Source organism: Mirounga angustirostris, unplaced genomic scaffold, assembly GCF_029215605.1.
Source record: "Mirounga angustirostris isolate CCGP_5_RB_7025 unplaced genomic scaffold, mMirAng1.0.hap1 SCAF_5, whole genome shotgun sequence".
Taxonomy (NCBI): Eukaryota; Metazoa; Chordata; class Mammalia; order Carnivora; family Phocidae; genus Mirounga; species Mirounga angustirostris.
In genome coordinates this window covers 73,223,747-73,248,736 of record NW_026991713.1, presented here as the reverse complement: position 1 = coordinate 73,248,736, position 24,990 = coordinate 73,223,747, and the positions used below count along the sequence as shown (strand labels likewise).

Sequence of the window (24,990 nt, the reverse complement as noted above, 5' to 3'; positions counted from 1 at the left end):
AGTTTATTAAAATATCTAGGAAACAGTAACCAAAGTAATGACATTATAAGACAAAGAGCAAACAAGAATTTACTGAAATCACTACAATGGTAGGTTGGCCCTTCATATTACTGCCATGGAAATGGGAGAAAAAAGCCTTCAGCGTAAGGCAGTGCAGATGCAAGCTCAGGAAGGTGGGTTTGACTGGTCGCTGGTAGACTAAAGTGTTCATCTTGTAGTTTATTTTAACCAGATGGTGAAGAAACATCAACCACTGAAAACAGCATGAGGCTTTCAAAACTATTTTTCTTTAACCTATAATGATGTTTTGTGCCAAAAAGATAGTATCCTTTCACTGGCTTGCCACTTTCCATTGGGATTGGAGGAATGATTGCCGTTATATGACAGGGAAAAGAAATAATTTGTAAAGTTGTTTGCTATGCTAATTATATCAAAAAAGGGTCAGACAGTATGAAAATCTAGAAAAGTCCATAGAAGACTGAAATATTAAAAATTTCCCTTCAAGTTAAATTTCATGCACGTGGTTCTGGACTATTTTTTTAGTCTCAACCCACTGGTCATTCAATTTGGTTTAATGTGTATTTATTAAGTACTGAATATGCACCAGGCCCTGTGCTGGTGTAAATAATCAACACAAAGATGCAGTCCCTGTCCTCAAGAAGCTCACAGTTTGGTGAAGAAAACAGATCAGTAAATGAGAAAATATGGGTGTCAAAACTCCAGTGTTGGATAGGAGTACTGAGCACTGGACTCTGCAGAGTGGTCTATGAAAAACAAAATGAACAAATTTTCTAGAAATTCTATAATTTTTTCAGACATGTTTCAGGTATTAAATAAAAATTAACAGGCAAACCAAGAAACAGGACAAAAGACAAAACAAAAATATAAGTAGATCCACCAACATGCCAGATATTGGTTATCAGACATAAGCTTTAAAATAACTATGGTAAAAGTGTGCCTGGGTGGCACGGTCAGTTAAATGTCTGACTCTTAGTTTCAGCTCAGGTCATGATCTCATGGGTCATGAGATTGAGTCCCGTGTTGGGCTCTGGGCTCAGCATAGAGTCTGCTTAAGACTCTCTCTGTTCTTCTCCTTCTGCCCCTCCCCCTGTGCTCAATCTCTCTAAAATAAATAAATAAATCTTTTAAAAAATAAAATAAAGTAACTATGGTTAATATGCTGAAAAAGTAGAAAAAATGATGACAATTTTCACTAAAGAACTGAAATTTATAAAGTTAATCAAATGGAAATAGGGAACACGGTAATTGAAATTGAGAATTTAATAGATGAGTTTAACAGGAGATTGGACTCAAGAGATTAATCAAAGAGGAAATAGATTAATGGAAAATATCCAGCTGAAGCACAAAGAGAAAGACAGATGGGATATACTTTAAAATTGTATAATAATTTATAGGTCTTGTAACTGAAATCCCAGAAGGGGAGAACAAAAGAATGATTCAGAAGCAATGAGCACTGGATGTTGCATGCAACTAATGAATCATTAAAATCTACCTCTGAAACTAGTAAGACAGTATATGTTAAATTGAATTTAAATAAAAAAAATTAAAAATTAAATTAAAAAGTTGGATGTACTATACTATATTGAATTTAAAAAATAAAGTTGACTAAGTACCCACCACTTGGTTAAAAAAAAAAAGAAGAAGCAATATTTAAAAGGATAATCACTAGATGAACCATGAGAGACTATGGACTCTGAGAAAAAAACTGAGGGTTCTAGAGGGGACGGGTGTGGGGGGATGGGTTAGCCTGGTGATGGGTATTAAAGAGGGCATGTACTGCATGGAGCACTGGGTGTTATACGCAAACAATGAATCATGGAACACTACATCAAAAACTAATGATGTAATATATGGTGATTATCATAACATAATAAAATAAAATTGAAAAAATATAAAAGGATAATCACTGATAATTTCTCAAAATTATAAAAATATCAATTCACAATCTCAAGAAGCTCTAATAAAAATAAAAACAGGGAAAAGTATATCATAATAAAATTGCTGAATACCAAAAGCAAAAAATATCTTTTTGTGGGGAGAGAAAGGCACATTGCCTTTAAGGATAAACTATAGGCCCCAGAGAGTGCATTTCTTAACAATGGATGGGAGAAGATACGGGAATTATAACTTTAAGGTATAGAACAAAAAAGTAAATGTCAACCTAAAACTCTTGCACAGAGAAACTATCTTTCAAAAGTGAATACAAGACAAAGACCCTGCCAATAAAACAAAAATTGAGAGAATTTGTCACCAGTAGACTCTTAATAAAAGGAAAAATAGAGTTTTTAAGACAAAAGGAAAATTATCTCAGATGGAAATATTGAAATGCAAGATGTAATGAAGAAAAATGGAAAAGATATGTAAGTATAAATTAACAAACTTAATCATGGTATCTTGTAGAGTTTAATATATATGTAGAATTAAGATACACTTCAACAAAATTACAAAATTTCAAAGTTAAAGAGTTCGTAATCCTGGCATTCTGGGATGTGGCGTAAGTATTAATTCCCTAGAATTTAATAAATTAGGACATACTATAATCTCTCGTAACACTAAAAGAATAGTAAAAGAATATGTAACTAAGAGGCTAATAGATTGGTAGTTTTATTATGAAATAAAAAATTCTTGGTTAATAAAAAAGAAGAAAAAAAGCAATGTAATGGTAAGATGCCCAATATTAACCTAAATGTATCAGTAATTACATCAACTGTTAATGGATGAAATACTCATATTTGATTATCAGAATGAATATACCAAAGTTTGCCAGATTTAGCAAGTGAAAATATAGGATAGCCACTTAAATTTGAATTTCAGATAAACAATGAATAATGCTTTAGTGTGAGTATGTCCCATGCAATATTTAGAATACACCTAACACTGAAACATTATTCACTGATAATCTTAAATTTAAATTTAACTTAACATGATGTATTTATCTGGCAACACTAACCATACCCTTAGCACTAAGAGTCATTAGTCCCATTCTAAAGAATGTGACTTCTGGCAGAAGGGCTCCCTAATATGCAACCTCAGAATTAGACTGATTTTCCCATCTACAAGCACTACCCCAAGGAGGCCTACTCACTGAAAATTCAAAGCCTCTTCCTGGAGAAGCAAAAATATAAACCCAAGTAAATGTTGCTACCAGAAAGGAAATATTAAACATAAGAATAAAAAAGATTGAAAGTAATATGTTGCAAAAAACAAAAACAAAACAGAAAACACCACCAAAATACACAAAACATACACCAGGAGAAAACTAAGCAAAAGAAGCCTATCTTAGCTATACTAATTTCAGCCCAAGTAAACTTTAAGGCAGGAAGCATTTCTAGGTATATATCCAATAGAAATAGATGCACATTTGTATCAAAAGCTATGTATGATTTTAATCATAAAGCTTTTTTCATATTATTCTAAAACTGAAAATAACCTCAAATTCCATTAATAAAGAAATCCAAACTGTGCTATATTAACACAATGGAATACTATAGAGAACTGGTGTCTACATAGATGTGTTCATCTTGGAAAAACTCATTAAGCAGTGTACTTCAAATTTTTGCATTTTTATCGGATATTATACTTATATAAAATAGTTACATTAAATAAACATTGTATTTAATGTGCTAAATAACAGGGATTATTATAGTGTCGGGAATTAATATAAAGGAAGGAAAGATGAACTTATGTAGAAATACCTAAGCAGAGCTTTGGGAGATGAGGAGGCGCGAGAAGGTGAAAGCATGGGTGAGGTGGGGGTGGGGGTGGGGGTGCGGGTGGGGGGTGGGTGGGGGGGAAACAAGGAGTATGGAATGGAAGGGCGTATTTGTAGAACTACAGACCTTTCGTGCGGGAACGAGACGCGGCAGGATATGAGGCTGCAAATATAGGTAATGCCTGTTGAAGGTTGAATCTTGAAGGCCCAGGGCTTCATGTGCCTTTGATGATCCCACTCATTCTCTTAGCCTTACTTCTAATTTCAGCCGTGGCTGGCTTGATGTAGGCTTCAACTCACTCACCTGGTGCAGACGATACCTGACCTTAAACCTGTACTACACGTCTTTGACTTTTCACCCTGGAAGGGCTCCCATAGGACCCATTTCTCAAGCCAGGGTGAGCAGCCCAGCAGTGCAGGCTACTCCAGCCAATAGAGGACAGGAGCTTATAGATAAGGCGTTCTCCTGGTCAGTCCTTAGGTGGATGATTTCTGAGAAGCATACTGTATAATCCTTAGGAGTTTGGAGGCAGGAAGGAGCCTTGCTGTCTTCAGTGACTTTGATAACATACCCTTATAATGGATTTCCCTCTTTCCATCCCTTTCCCAAATCTCTCGCTACCACTCCGGGAGATGACCTCACTAATACACTGCATGCACCCCGAGAGTTTGGCTGGGTTTCTGCCTTAGGAGAAAACATGAACTAAGAATTGTGGATTCTATACTGGAAGGTAGGGGGAACCCCAGTCAAGAGTGGCTGTGCGGAGCCATGCAGGAGATTGAGTAATAATGCTGGCAGGGAACTCATTGGGAGACTGTTGGGGTCTTTGAGAGACTAGATAATCACTCCCCTCCCCCTTCTTCTCTGAAGCGGTAAGAAATAGGACAAAGAAGTAAAGCAGATGGGAGGTAAAGATTACCTTTATCTCCGACAAAAATCGTATGGGAGAATGTGACTCACATCTTCAGGCAAATGGGCTTCCTGTTAAAGAACTTCAGACTTAGATTGACTTCCTACAGTGTTAGGGCAGTAAGACCTCCCCACTGCAAACACAGCCTGCCCCTAGAGAGGCAGAGCAGAATATCTATCTACAGGCTGGAGAAAAAGGGGCATTGATTCCTAGGAATCTAGGGAATGCAGAACAGCATTGGTGAAAGGCAGCATTTGAACTGAGGCTCTATGGGTGAGTAGAGTTTTGACAGGTGTAGACAGAGGTTGCATATGAGATAGTGCTGTGTAAGTGATTGAATGCTAAACCAAATTCATTACTATGGTTTAGGAAATAGTTATTGGAAATAGATTATCTAACAGAGGATGCAAGTAGGATTTTGAGTATTCATTTCTTCTTAGAAAGCTAAATAGAATTCAATCTTATTGAATGGTGGGTGGAATTCTGAGCTAAGATGCCAATATGTAATAACTATGGTCCTCCACATTCCTTCCCAACAGCCAAATTCATATTCATTAAACCCTTTTCCCTTGTTGCTAAGCAGAGGATGCAAGAATACATTACAAATCATAAATATTAGCACAGTAGGATTTGCAAGTCAACCTGTCCTTTTATGAATGCAGTTGCAAAGTTCTAACCTTCTGTGCTCCACATTCTGTACAGGCTGGGAATACTTCCCCCAGGATAGACAATCAGCACCAGGGAAGGCAGTAAATGCTTGTAAATCATTGTCATTTTTTTCTATAACAAATGCCCTTGCTAGGGCCCTCACATTTACTGTTGCCTACACATATATGCAGATACACACATGAGTGAAGGTATATATTCACCCCACACACAAACATGCATAATCCACTCGGAAATACACAAAGCACAGATACAATGCAAAAGGGAGGATACAGTATGGTTTTCCAACATCTAAAATATAAATTCTTGCCACTTTCATTTTTAAGGTAAGATGTGGGCCTAAATGAGTCTTTAATTTTGTTTTGTTTTATCTTTATTTAGCATGCTTGGTCTAAGCAGAAATAACAGGATCCTGGCATTTTATGAATACTTTCTCCCCAGACTCTCCTGAGTCAGGACCTGTGGCTATCAGATTGTGTCAAAGCTTCATTTATCTCTTCCCTCCTGCTGCCTGCCTGCCTTTTGACCATTTCCCTGCTAATTAAGCCTGAGAGCAGGTGGAGAGAGAGAAGCTGTTAATCTCTATTTATTCCCTTTCACAGGTCAGGTTTAGAGGAGGGATAAATAAATATGGGAAAAGTAAGGTTGGGTGCTGTTTTAAGATTTTTACTGCTCTCTCTCTCTATCTGGATACACTGTGATTCAGGCGTCCTTAAAATACCAAGTTACTAGTGTAACATTCTTAGTGATCGTTTATTTGATTGAATTCGCTTCAGTAATTCAGTTGATATCCTACTAAGAGCCAGGCCTTATGTTATATGTGAGAGAGAGAAGAGTGAACAAGACTTACCTGCTTGCTGCTATCATGGAGTTCAGATGAACTTGAAATAGACAACAAACAAGTAATTGAAAATGTGATCAATGACAGGAGAATAAGAGCAGGGCCTCAGGCATGAGGACACATGCACATAAACTGAAAGACATTCACAGAGCAATGGGACTTGGGCTTTTTTCATCTTTTCTATATACTCCAGATTCTCAGGCGAAGGGAATGATGAAAAGATGTGACTGACTTAGATTAATGACTAAGCTAATAGCCTGCCCTTTTAAACAAGAAGCTGAGCTTTCTTACCTGCTGGTCAATCTCTCAGAAGGCTTTTTGAGAGCTCATTATAGATCAAGTTCATTCAATAAAATTCCCCCATCAGGCTCTTAAAGGGTCAAGTTTCTGGGTGCACTCCAATTAAAATAACTTCTGTCTTTGACAGAACCACGGGATAGTGCTTTAAGGACCCTTGGAAATATCACTTGGAAATAGGAATGATACAAATTAGGATTAGATATTTAAATGATATTTTTCTAAATTCAGATAGCTAGATAGAAACTCAGATCTTTTGACTCTAATATATGATGTGGTAATGAGTTATGCTCCTTCTGGTGAAGCTTCTAGAAATTTTTTTAGAAGATTTTATTTATTTATTTGTCAGAGAGAGAGAGAGAGTGAGCACAAGCCGGGGGAGTGACAGGCGGAGGGAAAAGCAGGCTTCCCGCTAAGCAGGGGAGCCTGATGTGGGTCTCAATCCCCTGGGATCACGATCTAAGCCGAAGGCAGATGCTTAACCGACTGAGCCACCCAGGTGTCCCACTTCTGGCAGTTTTATAACAAGCCTACAGAAGAGGCCAAGCATGTATATAATTTTTTGGATTTAGATTTCAAAACATTGATTTAAAACTACTATGCACCCTCAGAAAATAAATGAAAAATTAAAACTACCTATAATTCCTCATCTTCTCAGTCTGCTATCTGATGACCTAACTCAGGATTTGAAAATGGTATCATAGATTTTTTGTTGTCATTGTTATGTCCATATAATTTTAGGGACTTGAAAGTTAGTTCTTGATGAACCCAAAGAGGTTTCTAGTAATTACTACTTGGTTTTCTCAGGATTCCTGCATTTTCTTTTAAATCTTATGATGCAGAATTAGTGCATGCCAAATTGCCCATCTCTTAATTATAGAATATCCCTTTTGTTATTGTTGCAAGTGAAATAGTAAAATAATTTTGTTAATTTTAGGTAGACTCAGATTTAAATATTTTTTTTTCAAAAGATTTGATCGATGCCTTATTTAGTGTTTCTTATCAGAATTATCTTATGGAAATTGTAGGAGTTATCAAACCGGTCCTTTCCTGCCAAAATTACTAAACCAGTTTTTTTTAACTTCTATTAACTTATTTTGTAAGGTGAGGATGATCTCTGAAAGAGGAGCTATTTTTAAGCCAGCCTAAGCATATTCCTTCCTTCCTCCCTCCTCCTAATTTGTGAGGTCAATGATATCCACCTCTTTGACTAATAGGAAATCCTATCTGTATGAAATCAGCTTATCTAAATATATTAGGAATGTCTAACAGTCCTGTTTCATGGAAATTAAATGAGTGACTAACTTTATGATGAGAAAAATCACAAGGTCATGGCCACTGTTGCTTTAAAACTAAATTAGCAAATCTTGAGAACAGTTTGCTTTTGCTCTTTCCATGGTAAGAGCTCAGTGGTCATCTTTCTCTTAGATTTTGACCTTCAGAGCATCTCCAAGGCCCAGGCTGTAAGAGTAATGGCAGATGATGGGATTGGGGGTGATTTGATAAAGTATTAAATAAGCAACAACCCTGTCTTATGACACTTGAAAATGGTTCCTCTAAAAAAACTTCTGAAAGTCTGTTAGGAACCAGAACTAGCATCCAACACTGGTGTTATACGCAAACAATGAATCATGGAACACTACATCAAAAACTAATGATGTAATGTATGGTGATTAACATAACATAGTAAAATAAAATTAAAAAAAGAAATAATCTTAGTACAATCATATTTGGAGACATCCACATATTATGCTATTATATATTTTTTTATTACAAATGAATATTTCCAGCAGTTAAAATAGTGGTTGAGTGTCACATTAATTTAAAGAAAAATGATTTCATTATGGGGCATTTACTTTACTATCTATTGAGCAAATATTTCCATTTGGTGGCTCCTTACTCGGTTGTGAAGTTTGAAATCTGAGTTGTGAATGTTGTCAGGATAATCATCTGTGAGTGATAAACATAGCTTGGGCTTGTATTTGAGGGTTCTCTCGTTTCCCTTTCACATCTTCAAAGAAACCCTTTCAGCATTTGTATGCTCATGATATACCAAATCTTCCCTCATCAAAATCATATCATAAAATCTGATGAAGGCTTTCAGAAAAAAAAAATCTTGGTACAATTATGTCAGTACATTTATAAAATGGGCTTATTCTCAAAAGTTCCTTTTCTTTCATCTCAATACCTTCCTATATTTTGTGGACTGAAAGGATTTTCTATTGTTCAATGAACTTTAGGGATCTTTGGAGCAAATGGAAGAATGTTTGGTGGGAAGGTGGGGTGAGGAGCACAGCAATGGTCAGGAGGAGGGGGAGTCATCTAGAATTGTTTATTCTAAGGGAAAAAACCAACAATGTTGAATCCTTTGATTTTATGCTTTGAAGTTTTGTGAGTCATATAGTAATACCTAGACTAAGGAACCCACTCTTTCTGTGAGTGGTAGAATGTTTATGAGGAAGATTGCCAAGGCAAGAAAGTTTTCTCAGAAATTCTGCAATTCAATGTAAAAAGAAGTACATGATTAATGTAAACTTGAGATTCTCATAGCTTATTTGAGAAATAATCTCTGTAATGCAGAGCTTTTCTGTCTTTTTCAGTCAATATATAATTTTTTTAAAAAAAGAATATTTGTAAGATATCCTGAGGTTAGCCAATAAGGATGCTGGAGCCTGGGAGCCCCAATTATCCCAAGCTGTATACCCACACCTGTAGCCCATCTGCATGGCATGCACATGTAAACTCTCTGCGACTCACTGATGGGAAAGCTCTGCACAGTATCAACTTTTTACAAGTAGATTTCCATCCCTTCGATCTTTATTAAGTGACACCCCTTGCACTCAAAGGAAATCAATTTGATCCTCAGCTCTGTTTCTTTATTAGGGAGTGAATCTGATTTGTGCTAATGATAGAAATTAGTCTTCAAGTAAGTTTTTATTAAGTATCTTGCCATTTTGTGTCAATTACAGATCTGAGTAACACCAAGACATAAAATAGGTAAAATACACACAAGCTGAAAGGAAAAAGCATGCTCTTCAGTAAAATCTTTGGCAGATGCTGGTCCTCTAAGAAACAACCACATCAACCTCATCTTGTGAGAGAAATCTCTTTATGTCTTAAGCAGATGATAAGCTACCATAATAATAATAAAAAAGCACATGAGCCCACCTAATTATCTTCACTAAATCTGAACAACAAAACAGCCAATCCTCCAACCCTACTCCCACTGCTGCCCTCTTGCCTACACATACCACCATTCAAAGTTGTATCCACCTCTTCTTTTCTCCCCATATAACATGCAGAGAGAATTTTAAAAGTAGTGATTGAGCCATCTGATATCCTTTAATTGCAGCAGTTACACAACCTAGTTACAGATTACAGTAAACTTGGAAGCTTTTAGAATTTACCTTTATCCAGGTGCCATTAAATCATAGTCTCTGGTGTTGGGGAGATATCAAGATTCCCCCAAAGTAAAATAGTTTATAAATAATGAGGCAATGGATATGCTAAAATGCAATGTGTATTTGAATTCACAGAAGGTACTGATTACTGTTAGCTGAAGTTTTAAAGAACATGGTTAAGAAGAGTTGGTGCTTGGGCTAGAAGATGCGAAGGGTATTTTAGGTGGAGGCCTAAAAAGACAGCCTGATGGAAGGAAAAAGTAGGAACTATGCCTGAGACTCCAGATGAACTCAGATTGGTTGGGGAAAAGGATGAGACAAATCTGGATGATTTTAATACTCATTTGGGAAGCAATGGAATTGATATTATATAACTGGGTGAGCCAGTGTTGAAGATGCTTAATAGAAGCCTGAGGGCCCATCCTGGAATTAAAATGATTTTCATCAGAGAGGAAAGGAATGGGATTAGACAGCATAACATCCAGAGTCTTTGGTCAGTCTGCTTTCTGTAGCAAGGTTGATGACTTAGAGCTATCACTCTTCTCTCAATATATACTTTTCTTGTCTCTCATTACCTAATGTTTGCATATCCCTCATACCTAGTTTGTACGTGCAACTGTTGATATTCATTTGCATTTATGGATCATATTTCTGGGATTTTTCATTACAGAACCCCTAATGACAGTTCAAAAAATTTAAGTGGTTATGTTTGCAGTGGTAACCAGCTCTGCTCTAGTTACACAGACTTGGATAAATCACTCAATCCCTTCAGACTTGGTTTCTTCCTTTATGCAGAGATGAGATAAGACTAGGTATTTTCTAAAATAAAATACAGAACTAACATCGGAGCACCTGGGTGGCTCAGTCAGTTAACCATCTGACTCTTGATTTGGGCTCATGTCATGGTCTCAAGATTGTTGGATTGAGCCCTGCGTTGGGCTCCATGCTCAGCATGGAGATTGCTTGAGATTCTTTCTCTCCCTCTTCCTTTGCCCCTCCCCCTGCTCGCACACTCTATAAATAAATAAATAAATAAATAAAACCTTAAAAAAAAAAAAGAACTGACATCACATGCATTTCTGGTGACTACTCTCTGCCATACAAAGGGCAAGGTTTGTAACTAAAGATTGTTTCTTAGCCATCTGTCCCCACTAGGTTTGGGCACACTATTATTTAGATAGGAAAGTATATATCCTTCATTTTCTCTGATTAGTTCAAAGTAAAATAAATAATGTTTGACAAGAAAGAAAATACTGACCTTATTCATTTTTATTTCTTTGGACTGATCAATGAAGGTAGTTAAAAAAAAATCAGTAGGTTATTAACTATACTGGTGGAAATATTTAAGATCAGTAAGGGAAATCATCACACTCCATGTCACTCACACATAAAATTTACAGAGCAAGTAGTTATCCTTTTAAAGATTTTAATACATACTTAAAAATGGACAATTTATTATTACATAATTATATAACATTGATACTATTAGATATGTGGGTGTATATATTTTTCTTTTCAATAAAATAGTTTCATGCTTATAAAAGTCACCCTAAATCAACTTGGACAAAGAGAACAAACATACAGTAGAAATAAACCAAGTAGTAAATAGGATATAAGTAAGGAAAAATATTATAAAGCAGTTACATTGTTGACACAAAAGAAAAAAAAATACACTTTTCTATTATTTGAAGGCAATTCACAATCATTTCCAGGAATTCTGTGAGAATTTAAGGCCATTTGTTTTAAAGAAATGCTTTAATTTAGACACAACGTCACAAAACTGTAATTCTTGTAAAAACTGTACATGCAAAAACTCTTTACAAGTCATTGTGGACAGGCAGTTCAGTATGTAGGAGTAGGTTATCTCACAAATGTGTTGTGCACTAAGTCACGTGGTTGTGTATATTTCACTGGGAATTTCACAAAAAACTTCCAGCCTGTGCACCAGCATGGCAACATGGAAAGATGATAACAAGGAGTCCAAATCAAGAGAGCCAGTATCCCTTTGAATTAAAATATCTAGACAAGGTATAATGGAATAAAAAGTTTAAAACCTCTGCTACATTGTTCACAGTTAAATATTCTGGGTTTTAGTCTTTCTAAATAGCATTATAATATAAAGATGCTGCTTTGTACACGAAGTATTTTCTGTGCATTTTACAGTTCACAATGTTTGACTTTTTATTATTTCTACTGAGAATTACAGAACATAAACTGGCTGCAGTCTAAATTTAGAATCCAAGCTCCATGAAAAATGCATGTTCGTACAGAATACACACCTGCTAAGCTTAAACTCCCATACCTTGCAAACAACGCGGAGGAACTCAATACTAAGCAGATGCGGCCTCATAAGACAATGCACTTACTGAGAAATATGAAGTATCTCTCCCTTCCCTTATTTGCAATTGTATTTGTCCAGACAGTCATTCAAAGAGATATTGCTCTTGTGATTATAGCTATTGCAATTTAGAAGACAAAGGATTCAATATTCAAAACTCTTATTCTTAAGAACAGTTATAAAAGTATTGAAATTTAAAAAGTAGTAACATGTAAACATTGATACAGAGAGACTGCTCTCCTATACACACAGCAGTCGAGGACAATATTTGAGTTAAAAACAGTTTGTGCTTTTTCCCAACAATACATTGGAAATTAGCTGTTTCTGTCCCCCCCGCCCCCCGCCCCCCGCAAAAAAGAAAGTTTCAGAGAAGACATCCATATTTTGCTTCAAGCATTTAAACAATTTTTCTGTTGCTCATGCAACAACCATATTTACAGTTTTGGTTTAGAAAGAGAATTAATTTTGGATCCAAGAAAGCATATTAACCAGTACTGCTGAAACCAAACTGAGAAAAGTATCTCATTCCCTGGTTCATGACAGAGCACCAGGAGCAAAGCGTTGACTCAGCAGTTCTAACTGATGTGTAGTTAACGGGAGCCGTTCGGAGCACAGTCAGATCTGAGTGTGTAACACATGTGTAGGTGGGGTGTAGGGCGGAGGCGCAGGGGACGGCTTGATGCCGCGGGCCCTCATGTAGGAGAGGAACTGCTCAGGGATCTCCGCGAGGACATCTTTGGCCAGTCTAGCCATGCTCAGTATGTGGTTTCCGCTTCTGTCAATATAATCCCGGAACGGCACAAACTAAACAGAGGTGAGAGAAAGTTATTTCAGAGACTTCAGCATGCTGTTTAATAGACACAAAAAGCAACACATGTAAACACTTAGTTGAGAATCAGAGAAGCCTGGAGGAATGGTTAGATGGATAATCATTACTATGCATTTTCAAGAGATTTGATTCATCATGAACAGCTAGGTACTACAGTGACCAAACCTTTCTATGGTGTATGCTTTATCTAAAAAGGGATGTAATTATTTTCTATGTTTTTTTCTCCCAATAACTCCTGTCTCCTGGTCCCGACAGGTCCATCATCTTGCTATAGGTGTTCAGTTTGAGTTCTATACCTCACCTGACTCCCAATAGGATAGAGCATTTACCTCGTCAGGGCTTGGTTTCCTACCCATGGAGTTAATACATGCCGAAATCAGCTTTCAATGCAGAAACAGTATCCAGTGGAGAGTAAAAAAAGAAAGGGTGTATTGTTGAAGAAGCCTAAACACATATGAAGTATTTTTAATTATTAGTAAAACATCAGATCACATGTCCCAGATACTTATTTTTTCAAATCTGTAATTTGGAATGGAAAAAAAAATAGTTCAGCGTAAGAGTTGGTATACTTCTTATTGAAATATCATCATTCTTGTTTTTATATCATATAAAAATACTCTATCTTTACATAAGCAATTATGTGAGAGCCATTATCAGCTCAACATTAAATACTCTGGCAGTAAATTGCCTGATTCTATCTTCATTTACAATGGTTACTTAAGTTAATAAACATGTGCTGTTTGAGGGCATTAGTTCAATTTGCCTTCAGAGACATGATGATTCTTGAAGCGACCTGGAAATGTTTGGAACCATTAATGTTGTGAACCCAGTAATTTTAGGTCTTAGAGAAAAGGCACTGTGAAGACATTTGAGAATGATGAACAATTTCTAAGTGTAATATTTAACAGTTTGAGTTAAATCATTTTTCTCCTCTAGAGAGAGCGAGCACACTCCCACCTCCTACTATACCATAACTGTGTTAAATGGACTCTGAGAAAGAAACTGAGGGTTCTAGAGGGGAGGGGGGTGGGGGGCTGGGTTTGCCTGGTGATGGGTATTAAAGAGGGCACGTTCTGCATGGAGCACTGGGTGTTATATGCAAACAATGAATCATGGAACACTACATCAAAAACTAATGATGTATTGTATGGTAATTAACATAATAAAATAAAATTAAAAAATTATTTTGAAAAGTTTACTTTTGATTTAAGTAGCTACTCAAGATGTGCTTTCAGAAAAAACTATTATGAGGAAATGGGCTGTAAAATGGTCAGATTGCTACAGGTAAACCAAATTAAAATTTTAAGAAATCAAGTAGCAAGTGTAATACTTTTTATGCAGTGAACACAGTCTCTTTTAAGGAAGAGTAGAAAATTACTCCTTTCTTTTTAAAATAAGACATACTGTGGGCAGAAGCAACCTATATGACTATAATTTTACCCTGTCTTGCTAACCAGGAGGAAAACTCAGCCCAGCTTTTAGAAAAGTGTTGTAGAAAGGTGACCAAGTTTTCTCTTACACCTGAAGGTAGCTAAGCCAGGGTAAGAAAAACTAGTAGAGCGAATATAATCTTCAACTGAGAAGAGAGCTAAGGGGAGGTGAACTTGTGTGAAGTCAAATTATCTAACTTTGGACAAGACTTGACATTCTTAACAAAAAAAATCAAAGAGGTGTAAAAAAGTTAGGGTTTTTTTTTTTTCTCTAAAACTATAATTAGAAAAGTGAGAAAACAGGAATGAATAAGATTGAGGATTAATGAGAAAAAGATATCTAATTGCTATAGCTTACTTCATTCTTTTAAAAGGCATAGCATTTTATTTTTTTTATTTTATTATGTTATGTTAATCACCATACATTACATCATTAGTTTTTGATGTAGTGTTCCATGACTCATCGTTTGCGTATAACACCCAGTGCTCCGTTCAGTACGTGCCCTCTTTAATACCCATCACCAGGCTAACCCATCTCCCCACCACCCTCCCCTCTAGAACCCTCAGTTTGTTTCTCAAGAGTCCATAGTCTCTCATGGTTCCTCTCCCCCTCTGATTTCCCCCCCTTCATTTTTCCCTTCCAGGCATAGCATTTTAAAAATAAACACTGGGTATGCTTAGTATCCAGTAATTATCCCTTAAACTTTATTTTTAAGAGTTCAGTTTTTCAGAAATCTGTAGCTAATACATCCATTTGAGGGAAAGGATGGCACCTCTGGCAAGTAGTTGATCTCACCCATTGTATGTTTACCCCAACTTTGGTCTTATATTTTTCTTTGCCTCTTTACCTTTACTTCTACACCATGGACGTTAAACTCAGTTCTCTTTTTACCCCCTATTCTCCCCAACCCTGGAATTAGACTGTCCAGGTTCAAAGGCTGGACAATCTTAGACAAATGATTTTCTACTCTTTGTTTCCGTCTCCCCTTCTGAAAATGAGGATGATAATAATGCCTGCTTTATTAGGTTGCTATATTAAGTAGGTTAACATGTAAAGTACTTAAAATAGTGATCAACTCATAATATCTACTATACATGGTAGTTGTTGTAATCATCACTACTATTACTATTCATCAACTTATATGTGTATATTAAATATAAATATAAAACTATATTCTTAATAGTTTTCTATTTACATTCACATCAAACATTAAATACAAGGAATATCCTTCTCCATTTAGCTTTATCAGATTTAAGTACAATATCTGTGTTGTCTTCTAAGTAATTCCTGGCCTTTTTGTTATTTTAAAACACGCACTGCTTCATCTTTCCAGCAAATGCTAGGAGATGTGCTAATTTTTTTTATTGAAGTAAATTAAAATTCATCTTTAAGAATGTTGTGATGCTCTGGGATGTCAAAACTTAGATTCACAACCACCCTTCTCATAATACATGCAGATCTACTCATATTTAAAAGATGTTCATAAATAATGGGTAAGAAAGAAATCTTAGTTTTCAGCCGAAGAAGAAAGTATGTATCACATTTAACTTAGGCTTGTTCAGTGGGGCCATGGATTCTGCCTGCCCCCTTGAATATTGGGGACCTTGCCCCCAGGGTGAGAATCACTGCCATAGAGAGTTCCTGTTATCAACAGCAATACACCTCATCCCACCTGTGTGCTGGGAGTAGACAAAAAATGTTGAGAACTTTCTACTCACTAACCAAAATTATCTAAACCGTTCCCACAGGGACATTCAGCTCTTCAGTCACGTCACAAGCTACTCTCCTAAGCGAGAGATGAAAATGACAAGTGACTCTTCATTTCCTTTACCTCTTCTTCATGTCAAATCTTACAGTTGTCAGGACAAAATATGCCCTCTGTAACACTATTGCTCATATCCTTCTACAATCAGTTTCCCACTCATCTTCTCAGGCCACTCTGATTATTGCCTTTTTTTTATCATTCATTTCTGATCACCATACCTAGGGACCTCCTGTTCAAAATAATGCTCACACATTTGTGGATGAGTGTTGTTCATTGACTATCCCCACAAATTAACTTGGACCCTTAAAATGTTCAGTCTAGGGGGATAAATCAGTTTTAACTTTGCACGAATTTATCACATTCATCTGGAGAATATCAATAAATGCATTCTGTTCTGTAGAAATATACTATATCCTTGATACTCTACAGATTTTTTTTTTTCCAGCATCCATCCTGTACAAGGAAAATGTTCCACATGACTGTTCTAACGGTTGGCTTTACCTATTTGTGAAAACAAGTTTTGAATCAGTTTGGGCAAATGGACTTTTAGTTGCTATTCTGCTCAATTTTACTTCATTGTTCCTACTGTGCAGAGCTCCATTAGTGATATTCAAGTCTAAACCTTCAAGGTTATTATTCTCCTTTTAATGGAAAATATGATTTGAATATAATTTTTAAGGAAATGATAGGCCAACCAACACCTGCATGCAGCCAGAAGAAATGACATTACATTATACACAATGGCCAATTCATAGCATAAACAAATAGGAAGCCTTTACATATATTGATTTAAGAAAATAACTCTTTTAAATTTTAGAGTAACAACCATAGGATCTCATCTTGCTTACTATTTGTACTATAGTCATGAGATTCAATCTTGAGGCAATGAATATAATCACACATAAGTCTGACTACAGTGTCCCATGTCAAGGTACAGCTACTATGAAAAACTGACATAAAAATGAATTTGCACTGGACTATGCCAAGAGACCATCTAAAAATAATAACTAATATTGGCACTAATGCATTTATCGAGCAACTGGTAGGTAACAGGCCTTCTGCTAAAAGATTTATACAGTATCTTATCATTTCCTTAAAAAGATTATACAGTATCTCATTAAATTTTTATAAGCATGTTACCCATATTTTGAATTTACAGAAGAGGAAACTGAAACTTGGAGAGTTCAATTAACTTAGATCAGATGCTTATCAGTATCTATCATTATTTGAACCTAAATTGATCTAACCCTGAGACATGAACCACTACAGTAATATGAAAGGGGAAATAGATCCTAATAATCTTCACTAGACTTTTATGAGAGTAGGTGTGTTATAACAGAAAGAACACAGGTTTGGGAATCAGAACTCTGTTGGAAATTTGGATCTACCAATTTATGACTTAAACGATTTTGCACAAGTTGCTACCTGGGCCCCAGTTTCCTTATGCATAAGTTACTAAAAAGCAAAAAGTGACCAGTATTTTTAGGAAGATATAAAGTGGTATGTGAATAAACTCAAAGATGGGAAATTAGTTCAGGTGTGCAGAGAGGGCTTTGTGCAAGGCTATATAATGAGAACTTTCAAAATGTAGGATTTTAATCAGCACAGAAGAGTATTCAGGTGAAATAATAAGAGGAAATAAAAACAAGAACAATGGAAATGTGTGATGCAAAGATAGTTGGTAGTCCTATCTGTCTAGACAAAGTGCGTGTGTGTGTGTTCAGCTAAAGAGGAAGATTGAGGTAAAGTCATGGAGACTCATATATATGCTATGTTTAGGTTTTAGAATCAAAGTTATACATAATTTTGTTAAGAATTTTAGAATCATGGGCGCCTGGGTGGCTCAGTTGGTTAAGCGACTGCCTTCGGCTCAGGTCATGATCCTGGAGTCCCGGGATCGAGTCCCGCATCGGACTCCCTGCTCGGCAGGGAGTCTGCTTCTCCCTCTGACCCTCCCCCCTCTCATGTGCTTTCTCTCTCTCATTCTCTCTCTCTCAAATAAATAAATAAAATCTTTAAAAAAAAAAAAGAATTTTAGAATCAGACATTTTAAGGTTAAATCTTCACTCTACTTCTTATTAGCTACATGACTATGGACGCTAAGAATTAAACCTCATTTCTTTCTTTCTTTTTTTTTTGTAAAATGTAGTAATCAAAGTACCTACATAAGGTCAATTAAGGATTGAGTGAAGTGATACTAGAGCTCTTAGCCTGCCTAGCATACAAACGGAGTTAATAAATGACTCAATATTATTATTATATGAAGAAGTTGGAAGCCACTTAAGGTTTGACACAATAATGAGAACTCCATCCACTACCCTCAACTTTCTGCTAAATCTAAGCTACCTTTGGCTTTTGTTATTATTTGTGGCCTTAGGCTTTTGTTTGCCCACTTAAAAAATTTGGATTCCATTTGCAGTGCATTAACCTGATTTGCTTCAACATATAAGAAATTGGAAGTAATGAAAAGGTAAGAGAGCTTAAATGGACCCTATTTTCTGATAATATTTTAACCAGCAGTATTTACAGCATCAACTGTGATGGCTTAGATATTTTCTGATGATGGAGATTGACAGTTTTATCCTTGGTGTGCTCTTGTGACCCCATTATTCTAAATATTCAAGAGTATTTCTATTCTTGAAAATAACTCATTTAAAAAACATTTTACTGGATGGTGAAACCTGGAAAACTGTGATGGTAGGATATTTTTATTTTTTATTTCTTTTAGAGGGGGGAGGGGCAGAGGGAGAGAGAGCATCCTAAGCAAGCTCCACACCCAGTGCAGAGCCCAAAGCGGGGCTTGGTCTCACAACCCTGAGACCATGACCTGAGCTGAAATCAAGAGTCAGATGCTTAACCAACTGAAGCCACCCAGGCACCCATCTGTGATGGCGGAATGTTTTTAAAATCTTACTTGAGGTGAGAGAGAATGCTAATTCTTCTTCAACACAATGTGATATGTAAATGGTTATCTTGCTTACTATTGTTAAAAGACCAATCAACATTTAGGAACTTCTCCATGAAATCAGAAAAGGGTCTATCAAATCCCCTTAAGTAAATATAGGCATGTAAGTCAAGATGTCACAGTCATTCAGGAGGCTACTAATTTTCTGGAGACATTTTAATTTCTTATTCGGTATCTGTAAGATCCAACAACTCTTCAGTTCAACTTTATGTGGTAGAATCCCTTGAGTATTTAGTTATATCCCCAGGGGTCTTCAGGATCTTTGGGGATCCCAGTGTTACTGTAAGGTGGGAGACTGGTCTTAAGGACTCTGACTTTCAAGGAGAAGAAACATGATTATATGAATATATACCTTATACTGATACGTAATATTTTCATGTTTACTTCCTCTGAGACTCACAACATCATGAAAAGAGAAGATAAAAGAATTTAAAGTCTAGAGATAATGAAATGAAGGCTCAGAGATTTACTGACTTGTTCAAGATCAGAGTGGCAATATTATAATTTCATAGATCTGGATCCAATCTCAATATTCTGCCCAATGTAGTACATCTGTTGAGAGACTAACTACTTTCACAATCAAGGACATTTTTATTTTATAAATGCTAATAGGCATGACTGTTGCTTGTCACTAACATAACAGATCATTCCTCTTAAAGGAAACCTTAACCATGTGGGCAATCTTAACTACCCTTTACAGAAGAAATAGTAACACGTTTCCCTTAGCATCATCATGATTCCATGAGATATGAGCATGCCTTTACTGATTTTGTAAAAATGCATTACAATAGCAACATAACACATTCCCAAGAACTTCATACTTCCCTTCAGTAATTTGATTTTTTGGAAACTGTGAATCAGACATTATGAAGAGCTTTTAGATAAAGTGTAATTACTTAGACCTATAATTATGCTAATAAGGTTAAGGTGAATAATCATGTGTCTAATTATGAAAACAAAACACCATGGGATACTTAAATAAATGACCACATCATCCTGTTCCTTTTCTGAGCTGCTTTTAACCTAATCATTCATGTGTGTGCTTTTTACTCTACCAAGAATGTTAGGTTAAGAAGTTTAAATCATATTTAATTATCTTTTAAAAAAAACCGTTATACAGATGTTTCTATTTTAAAATTTATTTTTCCTGCCTGATAAAGAACAATACTTTTTAAAATCTTTATCAATATTAATCTTTATACTAACAAATTTACAGATTATTTTATATTTCTCCCTCAAAGTATTTTAATCAATTTTTGTTGTCTTTTACTGAGTTCTATTTCAGAAATGTATTTTATCTACATTATCTTTCTTAATCTTTACAACAATGCCAGAACACTGAAATTTAGAAAGCTCATTCAAGTTATCACGGTGAATAATTTGGGATTTGAATTAAATTCTGCAGGATTCCGAATTCTGTGGGATTCTCTTAATGACTGTTCTTTGGGTGAATGTATAGGTTGTTATTAAGGCAATAATACTGAAGTCCATTGTTTGCTCCTTCAAAACTTTCATAACGTGTGCTGAGACCTTTGCTTTCCATTTTAAAAAGGTACACCTCACAGCTGCTTTTCCCTTGTAAAACCTAAAGATATGGAAACTCTAATAAGTAGCCATTTAGTTGAATTAACTACTTGCTTTCAATGATAAATTTGAACTATATTGATTGGCTGCCTCCCTTCTATTCACTCCCAGAATAGTAGGCTTTAGTTATGTATTTTTCTTGATTTTAACAAGTGTAAATCATATATACAACATAAATTATTATGTGATATTTTATATTATATATATTATTATATGATTATATATCATATATCATCTCTAAATAATTACATATAAAGTATATATATAATTTATATTTTTATATAAATTTCTATATTTATATATAATTTTAAGATCTACTTCTCCACTTTTCTAACCATAATCTAGGGAGAAATATAATAATATCTAGTTTTGGTTTGTTACCACAAAATTTATTTACATTGAAATATAATCAGGTGTCTTAAAATACATTTAGTCTTTGTTGAGGACTAAACATAGCATCATTAAAAAGTCTCTCATGTTTCTAGCTTCTAATTTTACCGAAGATCTCAATGATACTTTCTGGTAATATTAAAGTAGGAAAAGACATTTATTAACATTTCTATTTTATATATAGTGAACCTGAAATACAAGAGAGTCACTGGGTACTTATTCTAGGGCCTACTTGCCATGCATCTCATAGAGAATCAACCGACTAAATTAAGCAGAACCTGAAAGTCCTGCTTTCAGTGTAATTTGTTTATTTACAAATCAGAGCTGACAGGTTCCTCACAATGAACTAAATAATTAATTTCCATTAAATTTCTTACCTGTACAATATCCCTTTCCGCATATTTTCCCCTGGAGGAAACTCTTACATCATCTCCATCCAATTCAACCATCGCTTGAAAATAAAATAAGACCATTTATCCAGTGCATTTCCACCATGTACTTAAACAATGTAGGCGATAGGAAATCAAGATGTCTGAAGTGGCAATGCATCCTGTGTCAAGGCAGGAAGCTTGTTGATCCTTTCATCTCCTCAGTCATTCTGCCATGAAACTTAAATTTTACAACTGAAGAAAGCTAGCCAAGACCCCATGTGACCCTTTGCAAGATGGATGAGCCAGTGTAGTATGGGTATAGCTCCCCATCCTAGAGGTTCTCAATTCTGGGTCATATGCTTACATGACTGATCGGGCAAGTGATGCTAATCCATTAAACTCTTGTCTTCTCATTTAAGAAACTTGGCTCTAATCACAGAATTTCCAAACAATTTGAACTTTATTCTCACTGAAACTACAACAAAGCTATGTATCCATATTGCCCAACTTCTACTTTATTAATGGATTTTAAGACAAAGAGGGATTTGCTCTGCCCTACATTGATTGGATAAAGTATGGCTTTCTGAAGTGTGATTTTTTTTGTGTGTGTGTGGTTTAAGAAATAATTTCAACATTAGATAGATCAGCTGGTATTTGTGAATGCTGTGATATAAATGGACAGCTGGTAATAAAGTAATGTTATGCTGCAATTAAGAACATTTCCAGAGTTTATTAAGTTTTCAGTGAGAATTCTCTAAATAATTAATTATATGAGGAATGCTAATTTGTGTTTAAAGTATAATTCTATTACTTATAACTCATTTTGTATGCACATGACATTCACCAGACTCCAGAGGGCCATTTGCAATTATAATGTTTGCCTCTTCACCCTCCAAAAACTACTGCTCAGTCAGAATATAATCCTCACCTTTTCATTATTTTCTTCAGTGCTTAGATAATGCATCTGGGTTAAAAACATTGTTTTAAATTTTACTTTTCTACACATGTTCATGAGCCAATGTCTGGGCTGAAACAAGTGGTCATAAATGATAGAGCCACTACTCCATAATTTGCTTAGACATACAATATATGTCATAATTTAATAAATGTGTATATTATCAATAATAAGGAAATTAACTTATTTAAAACACAAAAGATCTACAAATGAGCAAAGGGAAAAAGAGAGAGAGACAAAGCAAGAAACAGACTGTTAATTAAGAGAACAATCTGATGGTTACCAGAAGAGAGGTGGGTGGAGGGGAAGGGGGAACTAGGTGATGGGGATTAAGGAGTGCACCTGTCGAGATGAGCGCCAGGTGTAATACGGAAGTGTTGAATCACTATATTATACACCTGAAACTAGTATTACACTGTATCTAAACTAACTGGAATTAAGAAGAAGAGGATGAAGAGGAAGAAGAGGAAGAGGAGGAACAAGAAGAAGGAGGAAGAGAAGGAGAAGAAGAAAATTACAAAAGAGCTATTTTTCTTCCATACTTATTAGGAATGTAAATAGGAGAAGTCATTATGCTCAAATACTTTCAATAGTTAATTCCTTCCTTTGGTTTAGTTTTGCTTTCAAAATTTTCATACGACTTTGAGACATAAATGTACTGTGACAGCGAAAAGCCAGCAATTGCAGGAAGTTCTCCTTTACTCTCTAACAGAACACAAGAATTTGATGATAATCTGGATCTCACCTTCCACAATCCCCTACAATTTCCATCGGTCTTTGTGAATGTTTCATTCCAATTAAGGAAAATGACAGTTACTCAGGCAATAATGTATTAGAATGTGATCCTATAAAATATTGCCCACTTTTCAGCATGTCCTTGGGGTTAAAAAGCTGCAGGGAGCAAGAATCTGAGGCTACGCTTTTGAGAGCAAGGAGAAAAGACATAATGTGGAAATGGTGGAAGGGTCCTGTTGACCCTTCGGGTTTTCATCTGCTCCACAAGGAGCCTGAGACTGTAAGTCCCAGTTCTCCACAAGTACTTCTCCTTGGAAAAAAAAAAAAAACATTTATTAGAGAGAGAATTGCACTTCTTTCTAGCTGTGGGAGACATAATGAGATTAGAACTCTTTCTATTTCTCCCCTTCTACTAACTCAGATCAAAGCAGGTAGCCCAATGCTGCTTTAATCTGACTTTTTGCCTTTTAAGGATAAAGAAATCCTGCCTTGAGAAACCTTTACTCTCAATGAAAGTGCTTTATAGAGGAGTGAAAAATCACTGGGGGGAAATTACACAGAGAGTTTTAAATTGTTCTTATTAAAATACAGAAACGAGACATTTGAATACTCATTAATATAATAGTTTATTCCAAATTCTTCTACCTTCAAAGAACAGATGACAAGTCTGCCTTTCTTGCCCATGCAAACAATCTTTCTTGTTGAAAGTTTACAGATGTTGGATTTAGGTGGTTAACTGATAAAATGTGCAAGTTTTATCTCAGTCTTTCCTTATGTCGGTTTCTATGTGTGATATATAAACTTACTCTACAGTAGATTTGGAAGTGCCAACAGAAAGGCTCTTCTTGACAGGACAGCACAAGCTGAATGTAAGTCACAGATTTTCTATAAGAAACATGAGTATTCTGTCCTTTTCTTATTAGCCATGGAGAGTAGAGAGGTATTTTGAGAGAAGAGAAAGAAAAATACTTTAAAGAAGCATCTGTGTTTCCTAGTGGAACAGTCTACTTGTCTAGTACTGTTCTGGAAGTTTCCATCCTATTAAAACTTTTACCATGGTGAAAGCTGAAGGCAGGTGTCGCAGGACCCTAATTCCCTGTCCCCATGTTTGCCAGAGGAAAGTGTCACCCTAATTCCTAGGAAGGAATTCTACTGGGAAGGCAACTTCCCTCTTTGTCTACAATCTTCACTCTCTTTTCCACGCGGAAAGATGACTGACTGATTCATGGGATTACTAAAATGAGAAGAAGGGACTGACTTTGAAATCCCTCTCACTAGGAGCAGCCTATCCTCAGTTTGAATGTAATTTCTCCCTGTGCCGTGATTAATAGGCCAGGCTCTGCCCTTGTAGAGAGGAGGCCTGGCGATAAGACTGAAGTCATTTAACCTTGGTGGAAAAAGAGTGACAAGTCTGATTCTGTGCAGAGGTTAACCCAAATTTTCAAATGCTGTATTGTTAGTAATAAAAAGTTTATATTGTGGTCTCTGAGTGAATCCTACATTTTTTTTTTTTCAGTTTGGGAAGTCAGAGAGGAAAATGATGAATTATCATATCTTAAAACCCTAATAAATAATTCATTGGGAACCAAAGAAATGAAGAAAATAAATAGCTGTGGCAGTTGGATGAGGGTAGTGCCTGCTGCTTTGAATAGAAATATATGAGCAGAAATAGACACCAGGATGGGTCAGTGGCTCTGTGTTCACACATGATGTGTTCAGGCTCTTGAGGAACGAGTGACTGAGGTTAGGTCATACACCTAACCACAGACTTCCAGGAT

General features: G+C 35.8%; 1 protein-coding gene across 5 annotated transcripts in view; it reads right to left on the bottom strand.

The window, feature by feature from the left end:
* Window positions 1–11,108: 11,108 nt before the first annotated feature.
* Window positions 11,109–24,990, bottom strand: part of CPNE8 (copine 8) — a 226,900-nt gene continuing 213,018 nt past the window's right edge. For 3 of the 5 annotated variants that reach the window (XM_064591401.1, XM_064591400.1, XM_064591403.1), the window contains 2 exons: window positions 21,529–21,602; window positions 11,109–12,991 (listed from right to left, as the gene is read on the bottom strand). In XM_064591401.1, coding sequence (XP_064447471.1) covers window positions 12,803–12,991; window positions 21,529–21,602 — 263 coding nt within the window. In that variant the 3' untranslated portion in view covers window positions 11,109–12,802. Of the gene's footprint in view, window positions 12,992–13,345; window positions 13,461–21,528; window positions 21,603–24,990 lie in introns of all 5 variants that reach the window. The other 2 variants (XM_064591402.1, XM_064591404.1) reach the window with 2 other exon arrangements.